The following is a 12,884-nucleotide window of genomic DNA, read 5'->3' as shown; positions in this document are numbered from 1 at the left end:
GTATCAGAGGAAACAGAATCTCTAGACACTCCATCTATGTTCTCTACCAGTATGGCTCCACCTCGCCCTACTCCAGTAGGCCAAGAAGAGGAGTTATTCACCACAGTTGCACCCACCATAAAAGAAGAACACGAGGACACTGATGAGGTGACAACAGCTGCACCAGACTTTGATGTTGATGACTTTGTAAGAGAAAATGTAACCTACGTAGAATCTATTCCCCACCGAGGTGACACATTCCCAGAACCCCAAAGCACTGCAGAAACCATAGACTCAGTGTCAGCGCCAATTGAGGAGCCAGATGATCACTCGGTAATTGAGATCAGCACAGTCCAACCCGATGTCCCCATACCAGATGCCTCTCTCAGCACAGAGTCCATGTTCGCTGAGGGGAAGACGGAGAAAACTATTCTGGATTCTGGGATCACCACAGAGATGACCTTTGACCAGAATGACACAGAATCAACTGAACTGACCAGTGAAGAAGTGTTAAGATCCTCAGAATCAACACCCTCACCTGCTGGGACTCATTCAGCAACACCATTTACAGACTATGATAGCAACATTGCTGAGATTGAGACTTTTCCTGTAGAGGGACTGCCGCCTATGCAGCCAACCAGCTCATCAGACAGCACTACTATTACTGATAAAACTGTCATTCCAACTGACACCACTTTTATCTTTAACACCCGACCCAGGAGTGAGGCGGACATCACCACCACAGCACCACCAGAAACAACCAGAACTGCAGCACAAACCACACCTCAAACGCAGGATGTAGAGACACCAGCTGTTGTCTACAAAGAAGAGACCGCATCTGTAGCAGTGACAGCCAACCCTGTCCTCATTGACAGTGGAACCTCAGCTGAAGATGTGACATCATCAACAAGTGTCCATGTCTTCGATGAGTCCTCTACTCAGGTGCCAGAGCACAGCGGTGATTCCCTGACGGAGGATGACACAACAACAGACATCGGTACAGAGTTCTTTACATCTGCTCCAGTGGTGTCAGCTGTGGCTGGCAGAACCACCACTCCAGGTACAGTGGTCGCTGATGAAGTGACCACTGTCATGCAGAAGCAGAATGAATCAGGTAAGACATACCAACAATGATTTTAACCTTTGAAGATAATTTATTCAATGCATCTGATTCCAATTTAAGCCTTATCTTCTTTACTGCAGTAATGAAAGGGGAAACAATTACAAGAGGGCCTTACTGAATAATACAGTAATGTTGGATGTAGTTGAAGCTTTCCACAGCATTGTTTTAGGCTGGCCTGTTTCTGCCTCTTTTTGTTTTATATGATAATACTAGTATTTCTAAACCATTTGCACTGTACTTAACCTTCAGTGAATTGCTATCCAAATCACTACAATCTTTAGTGGTAACTGTAATTTAAATATAAGAGCACTTATAGTGTACTAGTAATGATGTGTGCAATGGTGAGGAAATGCTTTGCATGTAAGTTCTTCAACGATGAAGTGTTTTGTGTTCCGGTTCCCTCGGGCTCATGTTTGTGTGTGTTAGACATTGTAGGCTGCTGCTGAAAGACTGTTTAGCCTGAGGACCTCCTCAGTCAGTCCAGCTTAGCAGATGTCCTGACAATGATTTTGACATAGACAAGAGAGAGGAGATGGGAAAGAGAGAGAGGGAGATTATGAGAACCCCCCCCCCCCCAGAAGAATACAAGGATAAAGGAGAAAGATCACAATCAAATCTGAAATACAGTTACATTAACAAAGGTCGTTATAACCTTTGCATGAAGACCTTAAATTTTCTTTTTTCAAATATCAGTCTGACAAATATGCCCTTCTTTCTTTTTTTAAATGTGATTCTTATATTTATCATATTGTGAATTAAAGGAATTTGTAACAATACATTGAGATTATTCAAATACATATCTAGGCCATGACTTTCAGGTCAACAGCCTATGATCTCACATGCAAACAGCAGCTGCATCTTTTTTTATTCATTTAATATGCAGTCCATCTGAGATGCAAACTTTGCCATGGTGACTCATTCCTTGTCTCTGAAGAGCAGCTCATGTTGGAGGAGAGGGATCTGCTCAGTTGGAAAGGGTACAAGTCAATTAATTGGTTATTTGGCAGTCTGGGGAATTTGGTCCATCTTAGCAGTAGAAGCAAAGGCTTCCTGTGAGAGCAGTAACATGTATTCCTTGTTATACACACTCAAACTGCCAGTATGTTTAATGCAACACATCAGTATTGTGTATATGCAGCATGATCAGTTTAGTTGCCAAGAATACAGCCAGTTTAGTGTGTGGGAATGTGCTAAATGTTTAAGGGAGAAAAATGTGTCTGTGTGTCTGTATACCATGTGTGTATTTGTACTTCAAACCAGTATGCATTTGCAGTATTTCTGTTCTAGCGTGAGTATGTACCAGCTTACTGACAGCCAGCCTGGCAATGACACAGACGTGTTGGCAGTCTACCTGAGTAAGCACAGATGCCTCTCTTCAGCTTAGATTGGACACTACCTCGAGAGGTGATGTCATCGCTAACGCAAAGTCTCTTCTCTCAGTAAGGACAGCTGGAGGCTGCCTGACCAAAAGGGGTGATTATAGCTAGTTTTACTGCTACATCATGCGATGTGGCTCAGCTAAGACACTCAAGATCTCTTTTTGTCCTCCCAGTTAGTGTGGGAAAAGCTTGTGGAAAATACTGTGGCACAGGGAGACATGTGCTGTCTGGCTGCATGGTAACATAGCACACAATACTATGAGTATATTAAAAAAACAGTTCATAAATATTTAGTGTTGCTTAAAACCTGGCCATATTATTGTCATGTGAACAGTGCTCATGTGGTTCTGATTAACTGAAGACAATTAAATTCACTGTTTATATAGTGTTTCAATGATTTGTAATGACTTGTAGAAATATTGGTCCTCTGAGGCGTGTCAACCACAGATGTCACAAAACAATGCACAAAAAACCGACAGAATATTCTTACTGTAATAAAACATCTATTTCGTGTCCAGCTCAGTAAGGCTTGGCAAACCCATCCTTAAATACTCCTCAACTAGCCTCCTTAACTAACCTACTTACTGTTGAAGTCTTTATATATTATTTTAATTCTTTAGAATCTAATGAGACACCACAATCCTTCATTTTTGCTACCCTCAATAAATTGCTTTCATCCCATTTTTAAACCATACTGTGTAAGTATAGTGTAGTAGGTCAAAAATAGTATAGTATTGCTTTATTGATGGCTTTAAGATGATACTAACGATTATGATATGCAAGGTTAACTTATGCTTTTATTACAGGGTTATGTACTGTAGATTGGCTGGGATGCAGTCCACATTAACCATAACAAAATAGACACTGTGCCTAAAACTACTAAAAATGACTGGAGTGGCCAGTGCTTCTGTGGGCTACTTTGATTCGGACATTCATGTTTACTGTGGCTTTGGGAGCTTTAGCGGAGCCAACTGATGATGCAATGTGGAGGCAACTAGAGAGAAAGGCCTGTATGTGTGTGTTTTCACTGTGTGTGTGTGTGTGTGTGTGTGTGTGTGTGTGTGTGTGTGTGTGTGTGTGTATGGATCAGTCATGTGGGTCCACTGCTTGAGTTCTAAACAGGTGTGTTTCTGCAGAGTTGAGCTGGTGCAGGTGTTCTTGGTTGCAACCAATAATCTTTCTGAACCACCATTTGTGGGAAACTGAGAGAGAGGGGACAAGAGGCTGAGTGAGAGAGACAGAGAGAGAGAGAGAGAGAGAGAGAGAGAGAGAGGGAGAGAGAGAGAAAGTTTGTATACTAAAGGATTTCAGGTTGGTGTGTGTGAATAATCTCTTCCTCCTCTTTGCTTGTACTATATGCAAACACTAGCAAGCAATTCAGGCCCAAAAAACCCCCAAACTGTTCATTTAAGGATTAACCACAGCTGTCTTTTCTTCTTACCACCTGCCCGATTCATATTATCAGATTTGTCAAAAGCATGACGCTATGGCTCACTTTCAAGGCCTTTTATTAATTAGGAACAATCAAAACAAAAATGGAATGTATGTTCCTGCAGAGAGGATAGACACATGAGTCATAGAGAATTGAAGATGATTTCCAGATATGAAGGGCAGTTGTGAAGGTCAGTCCTCATATGTGGCAGGTTCCTTTCTACAGACACATTACATGGACTTTCTGTGGATGTCATCAGGGTTTTTTCCTTGCAGCATTTCAAGGAGAGGTGCATGAACTGAAGGCCTTTTCTTAGCTTCAAAAGTTATGGTTGGCATCTATTAATTTACCAAATTGACCTACAGCTTTATTATCTTGATATTTTGTATAGTTTAATTATTTCCAGCCAGACAACATCTTGTTTATTTGTTGAAATACATAAACTCATCTGAGGCAACATAGCGTAGGAAGATGATGATAACATTGCGTGCTGTTAAGGGAACTGAACACTGCTTCTGTCTTAGACTTGAAATTAAGAGCAGACAGCTGCTGACATGAAATCTCCCAGTCTGTGGTCTGCTTTTTAGATCATACACAAGGAGTGGACATAATATGAAGACTTCAACTATACAATGCTGTCCGAATTAATAGCCCTCCTATGCATGTTTCCTTTGTGAATGTTATTGTTTATTTCTATTTAAAATAGGACAGAAATGTTTTGATTTATCTCTCTCTATTAATATTTTAGCTTGTAGTGTAAAGTGATGATGTTGTTTTGGACTGTATTGTATGATATGAATTTCATGTTTTATATCCCACATACGTAAGAATATGTTAAGAAAAGTTGCAACAATATTTGCATGATATATGTCATAAATGTTGTTTACTTACTAACATACTACGATTCATATTTTCAGTGTTAAATCTGTCGCATTTTTTCAGTGAACACAGCACACTATTCATTCCATGTCATTTGTACTCAATTATATCAATAGTACCTCTGGAAAATCAATGGATGCAGTCTCTGTTGAAATTACTGAATGACTTGGCAATGTCTAATAATATTTGGTTTTCACATCCATTCAGAATATAAATCTTTGGATTATGGTTTGGATGAAGTTAAGACACCAACTCCACCAAGGCTTACAAATATGTTGAAGAAAGATTTAGTTTCAGTGTTGTGCAATGTTTGTTTATTTCTGAACTTTTTTTAAGTTTAAAATGTTTATTTTGTTTTATTTGATACAGATTTAAAAAGTAATCATCAGAATCAGTGCAGCAGAGGGCGAATTATGCTGACTTTTAGTGCCCAGTATGAGTCAAGCTCCAAAAATACAGAATCCTACAATTCCTATGACTCGACAGCATTCGTTAGACCCTCTTGTCTGATAAATGTCCACGTCTCTCAAACTCAACACCTCATTTTTAACATTGGCTTTCTGTTAAAAATATATTGTCTCCAAACCCAAGTTGAGATAACCCTGGTGACATCACTGGAGTTATTTTCTCAAACTCGATAAAGCTACCTCTAAGGTCACCGTACCAGAGCCACCAGAGCAAGTAGTAGTTATTTCTATGACTAGTAAACTAAATTTCTTAAAATTGGTGGAATTTCCCCATAAAGTTAACATTTAAATCAGCCATTTCCAACACTTTAAATGAGCTTGTCTCCTTTTTCATTAAGTTATTTATTTTTAGTGTTTTTTCCACTGACAACAATGGCACCTCTGAAGTGTGATGTTTAGGGCTGTGTAATTCTATCCCATACATATGTACCACTCAAAATTAGAAATTAAATTTGAATGTTGCTTTTTAGAATTTTGCTTAAATCCATTAGCTGAACTTTCAGTTTTTTACCCTCATTTTCCTTTATGTTCTTTGCAGATGACCAGGGTGTACAGCCACAGTATTCTCAGTCTCCTGTCATACCAGTTGTGCCTGATCATCCCACCCCTTCCATAGTAGATGGTGAGCCCATCCTTCAGAGTGGAGACCCAGATGACCTCTTCTCTCCAGCTGCAGTAACCATCACTCCAACTGTTAGCTTTATAAATGGTAAACATGAGATCACACTGGAGCCACTGAGCCCAGAAGAAAAAGAGGCCAAAGGTACCCAGATTTTGACAAATGTGACAACTCTGGGAGCAAGTGATGAAATAACAACAGTGTTCGATCATAGGTTGACTGATCTCCCTGATTATAGCTCCACTGAATCTACAGAGGAACCCCTCTCACCCACAGCAATACTAACTTCTACAGAGGTCCCAGATGTTGATGACTATGACACAGTAAACACAATAGTTGAATCAACACCTCCTGATATATTCCCTGAAGAGCTGACCACAAAAGGCCCCACACAGAAAGACACAACCTTTGCTTCAGCCTCAACAGTGGAGGAAACGGCTTCATTGAAAACTACACAGAAAACTGAAACTGGCTCAGCTGCCACAGATGCCACAGAGGGGATGAGTGATGTCACAGGTACCTCTGCTGATTTTGTTCCTACAGTATCACCAGCTAAAGCACATATCACTGAAGCAACAGAAGAAACTGGAACAACAATGGCTGAAAAGGAAACCACCAATGTCATCACCACATCTATACAAAAAGAAGTAGGTGAGTCAAGGACGACTCCTACATATGTGAAAAGTGACTCAGAAGTAACTCAGACAGAAAAGGCTGAGGATCAAACTCCTTTTACTCCTACATCCGAACTTCACACAGACAGAGATGACGCTGAAATAACAGAGGATACAAAGAGCACATCTGCCTCTCCAGCTGCTGAAGATGCCACTCAATCTACTTCACAGACTGTGTACACTCCCTCCTCTGATGACACTGATGCAAAAACATCAACAACTAGTGACTCACAGAGCTCCACTCAAGACATGGAGGGAGGGAAAGAGACTCAAACCCCAAAAGAATTTGCCTCAAGCTCAATATCTCCAGAATTTAGTAGTTCAGCCTTTCCTGAACAGACAGCCAAGACTGAGATAACACCAAGTATAGATGCAGGCAGCATTGAATCATCATCAACTGTAGCATCAACCCTGGCTGAGTCTTCAGAGGGTACAGTGACAAGTCAAGGAGGGAGTATGGTGAGCCACATGTCTTCCATCTCACCTACTGAGAAAGTTGCAACTGATGCAATAGAAGAGGAGGGTTCAGGAGTTCAAACAGTAAACGTGTTTACAACCAGCCCACCATCACATACCTCTGCAGGGACTGTGACATCATCCTCAAGTTTAAGCTCTACACATACAACAGATCAAACTACACGAGACAGTGAAGTACAAACAGCATGGACAGATAAAACATCCGTTCCTGCCACTGGTGAGTCGGACAAAATCTCAGCACCCACTGCAAGGCATGAGGAGAAAGAAGATGAAAAAACTCCTCCCTCTCATGAATCCATTGCAACTACTGCTTCACCCTTATACAGTGCTATTGAAATAATCAAGACAACCATGGCCTCAGTCACTGAATTTTTCACTCAGTACTCAACACAGAGTGTATCACTAATGACAACATTACCTGACCAAAAAGTGGATACAAGTGAGGAAACTACTGGTGTCACGGATAAGGAAAGCTCAATAGATCAAACATCCTCACCTGTGGCCACCTCTACTTCTCCAGTCATTAGTACAATGAAACACCATGAGTCCGTTTCAACCACAGTTTCTACAGCAGAAATCTTAAGTGTAACTGGGGACACAGAACAAACGCAACCTTCAACAGTGACCCCAGTAAGTGACATTACAGAGACAAATTCATTTCATCCTAGCAAGGCTGGACAAAGTACAGACACCCAAACTTCTGGTATGGCATCAACAGCAGCTACTGTGGCAACATCCATCTTTAGTACAGAGAAATTAATAATAGCAACAACTCAATATGAAACAGCTCATGGTTCAGCCACAGCTGAAACTGTAGCTCCTTCTGCTTTCAGCACAGACATACCAACATCAGTATCACAAGAAGTTAGCTTAATTTTCACAACCACAGATGAGGTGCGCTCTGAAGGACAGACAGTATCGCCTGAAACATCAAAGAGTAGTTTTACAGAAGGAACACTAAAGCCATCAGAATCAGAAGTAACATCGAAGACTAATGTTTCTTCTGACATCAGTGCAACCCCCACTCCATCCTCTACATTTAGCACAGGCAGTGAGGTGACCAGGGAACACTCTGAAAAACCATCCAGCTCACAGGAGCCAGTAGTTGGTGGCATCACTGAAGTACATACCAGCACACTGCCCATTTCAACAGCAAAGGTGAGTTCTGGAGGTCAAACAGCTACATCTTCTGTGTACAGCACTGAGAAACCAACAACATTGTATGAAAACTTACAAAAACCAACAGTTTCAGTGCAACCAAGCACATTTGCTACTACTAATGCAGAAGAGACAGCTACATTACCAACCTCTACACATGAAGAAAGCTCGGGCAAAGAATTTGTAACATTACTTCCAGTTGAACAACAAGACAGGACTGTCAGGGGTCAGACAGAAAAACCCTCAGTCACTTCTATTTCTGATAAGACAGAGGGAAGTACTGTTCTCACTCCAGCAGATGATGATGGCTCCGGTGACCAAACCCCTAACATGTTCACTCCAACCCCTTCTATCATAGCCACATCTTCTCTCTTCAGCACTGAGGCACCGACAGCAATGTCACCTGAAATGACAGAAAGTGATGTGACAGAGGAGACAGAGATGGCTTCACAGTCTGGAGTACCAACGGTTTCTCCAGTTTCTTTTATGACAGTGACAAGCTCAATAACAGTATCTCCAAGTGTAGCCTCTGCTATATCCTCACATGAAACCAAAATAAGTGAAACTTCAGAGGTAGCTGTTAGTACAGCTTCATCTCTCTACAGCACTGAGAAACCAGCATCACTGTCAACTGAAACAGAAAAGACTGTTACCACAGCTGAGACTAAGGAAATATCTTTAACATCAGAGAAAAGTTCTATGGTCCCAACAACAGATGAAGAAAGCTCAGGTGAACAAACAACTGAAACATCCAGCAGAGAAACAGCAGCTCCTACATCCCTCTCATTGTTAAGCACCGAGAAGCCAACAGCTCTGCCAGTTGAGGAACAAGACAGTTCTGTCACAGGCCAGACAGGAGAACTTGCAATAACTCCAATAACTGGCACGGCAAAGGAAGATTCTGTTTTCACTCAAGGAGATGAAGATAGCTCAGGTGGCGAAACTCCTGACATGTTCACGCTGACCTCTTCTGTCCCAGGTACATCTTCTTTTTTCAGTACTGAGGTACCATCGGGGATGTCACTTGAAACAATAGAAAGTCTAGACAAAGATGGGACTAGAACTCCATCACCCTCAGGAGAACCATCAGTTTCTCCCTTCTCTGATATAATTGCGACTAGCTCAATAACAACGTCTCCTAGTTTGACTTCTGTTACTCCAACTACTGGTCTAGACAGTGAGGATGATGATATAAGCAGTGAACTTACAATGGTAGAGTCCATTCCTTCCTTCAGTGGATCAACAATGAAACCTGAAACATCATCACTCTTCACTTCAACTGACAGAGAGAGTTCTACCTTCCTAACAACAGACGAAGAGAGCTCAGGTGAACAAACGACGGAGATGTCCACCAAAGACATTGTGTCACCTACAGTTTCATCATTGTTTAGCACAGAAAAAACAACAGCACTGCAAGTTGAGGAAAAAGACACTGTTTTCAAAAGTCAGACAGAACAGACCACAGGTCAAACTGAGGAAGCTTCCATAACACCAGAGACAAGTTCTGCTTTTCCAACAACAGATGAAGAGAGCTCAGGTGAACAAACAACTGAGATGTCCAGCAAAGACAGTGTATCTTCTACAGCTTCTTCATTGTTTAGCACCGAAAAAACAACAGCACTGCCAGTTGAGGAAACAGACAGTGATATCACAGGTCAGACAGAGAAGCCCTCAGTGTCTACCACTCCAGATAAGATTGAGGGAAGTTCTGCTCTCACTCCATCAGGTGAAGATGGCTCAGGTGATGCAACCCCTGACACGTTCACTCCGACGACCCCTTCTGTGACTGGTACGTCTTCCCTATACAGCACTGAAGCACCAACAGAAATGTCACCTGTGGCAACAGAAAGTGATTTGAAAGAGCAGACAGAGATGGCTTCACACTCAGGGGAACCATCAGTTTCTCCAGTCTCTAATGTGAAAGAGACAAGCTCAATAACAAAGTCTCCGACTTCAGCCTCTGATCTATCATCTACTATTCCAGACATTGAGGATGAAGATATTAAGAGTGAACCTACTATGGTAGAGTCAGTTCCTTCCTTCAGTGGATCAACCACGAAACCTGAAAGAACATCACTATTCATTTACACTGACAAAGAGAGCTCTGGTGACCATACTTCAGATTTTACTACAGAGTCATTAATTGTAGCAACCACTGTCTCCTCTATGAGCAGAACAGAGACTCCTGTTGTGACAGCATCACATGAAACTCAAACAAGTGATATCTCAAAAGGAGCTGTTACTGCAACATCTTCCCTCCACACTACTCAGAAACCAACATTACTGTCACCTGAAACAGAAGAGGCTGTAACCACAGGTGAAACTGAGGAAGCATCCATAACACCAGAGACAAGTTCTTCTTTCTCAACAACAGATGAAGAGAGCTCAGGTGAACAAACAACTGAGATGTTCAGCAAAGACACTGCATCTCCTACAGCATCGTCATTGTTTAGCACAGAAAAAACAACAGCACTGCCAGTTGTGGATAAAGATACTGTTGTCACAGGTCAGACAGAACAGACCACAGGTCAGACTGAGGGTGCATCAATAACACCAGAGACAAGTTCTGCTTTTCCAACAACCGATGAAGAGAACTCAGGTGAAACAACAACTGAGATGTCCAGCAAAGACACTGTATCTCCAACAGCTTCCTCTTTGTTTAGCACAGAAAGAACAACAGCACTGTCAGCTGAGGAAAAAGACAGTGCTGTCACAGATCAGACAGAAAAACCCACAGTAACTCCAATAACTGGCACGACAGAGGAAGGTTCTGTTCTTACTCCAGGAAATGAAGATGGCTCAGGTGACCAAACCCCTGACATGTTTACTCCGACTTCTTCTGTCACAGGTACATCTTCTCTGTTCAATACTGAGATACCATCAGTGATGTCACCTGAAACAACAGAAAGTCTGGACATAGATGGGACTAGAACTCCATCACACTCAGGAGAACCATCAGTTTCTCCTTTCTCTGATGTGATTGTGACTAGCTCAATAACAACATCTCCTAGTTTGACTTCTGTTATTCCAACTACTCATCCAGACATTGAGGACGATGATATTAGCAGTGAACCTACAATGGTAGAGTCCATTCCTTCCTTCAGTGGATCAACCATAAAACCTGAAACATCATCACTCTTCACTTCAACTGACAGAGAGAGTTCTACTTTCCTAACAACAGATGAAGAGAGCTCAGGTGAACAAACAACTGAGACGTCCACCAAAGACATTGCATCACCTACAGCATCGTCATTGTTTAGCACAGAAAAAACAACAGCACTGCCAGTTGTGGATAAAGATACTGTTGTCACAGGTCAGACAGAACAGACCACAGGTCAGACTGAGGGTGCATCAATAACACCAGAGACAAGTTCTGCTTTTCCAACAACCGATGAAGAGAGCTCAGGTGAAACAACAACTGAGATGTCCAGCAAAGACACTGTATCTCCAACAGCTTCCTCTTTGTTTAGCACAGAAAGAACAACAGCACTGTCAGCTGAGGAAAAAGACAGTGCTGTCACAGATCAGACAGAAAAACCCACAGTAACTCCAATAACTGGCACGACAGAGGAAGGTTCTGTTCTTACTCCAGGAAATGAAGATGGCTCAGGTGACCAAACCCCTGACATGTTTACTCCGACCTCTTCTGTCACAGGTACATCTTCTCTGTTCAATACTGAGATACCATCAGTGATGTCACCTGAAACAACAGAAAGTCTGGACATAGATGGGACTAGAACTCCATCACACTCAGGAGAACCATCAGTTTCTCCCTTCTCTGATGTGATTGTGACTAGCTCAATAACAACATCTCCTAGTTTGACTTCTGTTATTCCAACTACTCATCTAGACATTGAGGACGATGATATTAGCAGTGAACCTACAATGGTAGAGTCCATTCCTTCCTTCAGTGGATCAACCATAAAACCTGAAACATCATCACTCTTCACTTCAACTGACAGAGAGAGTTCTACTTTCCTAACAACAGATGAAGAGAGCTCAGGTGAACAAACAACTGAGACGTCCACCAAAGACATTGCATCACCTACAGCATCGTCTTTGTTTAGCACAGAAAAAACAACAGCACTGCCAGTTGTGGATAAAGATACTGTTTTTACAGGTCAGACAGAACAGACCACAGGTCAGACTGAGGATGCATCAATAACTCCAGACACAAGTTCTGCTTTTCCAAGAACAGATGAAGATGGCTCAGGTGACCAAACCACTGACATGTTCTCTCCAACGACCTCTTTTGTCATAGGTACATCTTCCCTGTATAGCACTGAAACACCAAAAGTAATATCATCTGAAGCAATAGAAAGTCATGTGACAGAGCAGACAAAGATGGCTCTACACTCAGGGGAACCATCAGTTTCTCCAGTCTTTGATGTGACAGTGACAAGCTCAACAACAATGTCTCCAAGTTTGGCTTCAGTTATATCATCTACTGTTCCAGATATTTATAATGAAGATATTAGCAGTGAAATTACAATGGTAGGGTCAATTCCTTCCATCAGTGGATCAACAATGAAACCTGAAACAACATCACTATCCATTTACACTGACAAAGAGAGCTCTGGTGACCATACTTCAGATTTTACTGAAGGGTCATTGATTGTAGCAACCACTGTCTCCTCGATGACCAGAACAGAGACTCCTGCTTTGACAGCATCACATGAAACTCAAACAAGTCATAC

The 12,884-nt window shown here is 41.8% G+C and overlaps 2 protein-coding genes across 2 annotated transcripts in view; both read left to right on the top strand.

The window, feature by feature from the left end:
* LOC137195621 (brevican core protein-like) overlaps window positions 1-12,884 on the top strand; it is a 43,373-nt gene that overhangs the window by 8,022 nt on the left and 22,467 nt on the right. The gene's annotated exons all lie outside the window — the stretch shown is intronic.
* LOC137201016 (uncharacterized) lies at window positions 52-9,973 on the top strand. Its single transcript, XM_067615826.1, has 3 exons — window positions 52-1,093; window positions 5,798-7,011; window positions 9,914-9,973. The coding sequence occupies exons 1-3, from the start codon at window positions 52-54 to the stop codon at window positions 9,971-9,973; spliced, it is 2,316 nt and encodes a 771-aa protein (XP_067471927.1).

Source organism: Thunnus thynnus, chromosome 2, assembly GCF_963924715.1.
Source record: "Thunnus thynnus chromosome 2, fThuThy2.1, whole genome shotgun sequence".
In the NCBI taxonomy this organism is placed as follows: domain Eukaryota; kingdom Metazoa; phylum Chordata; class Actinopteri; order Scombriformes; family Scombridae; genus Thunnus; species Thunnus thynnus.
The sequence above is the reverse complement of the archived record's forward strand: the minus strand, read 5'-3'. Positions and strand labels throughout refer to the sequence as shown.

Excerpts from the sequence above, each read along its gene's own strand:
- LOC137201016 (XM_067615826.1), top strand. The coding sequence starts at position 52 with ATGGCTCCACCTCGCCCTACTCCAGTAGGCCAAGAAGAGGAGTTATTC. Across the intron at positions 1,094-5,797 it reads GCAGAAGCAGAATGAATCAG|ATGACCAGGGTGTACAGCCA; the intron begins GTAAGACATACC and ends TGTTCTTTGCAG. Across the intron at positions 7,012-9,913 it reads CAAGTCAAGGAGGGAGTATG|GTGAAGATGGCTCAGGTGAT; the intron begins GTGAGCCACATG and ends TCACTCCATCAG.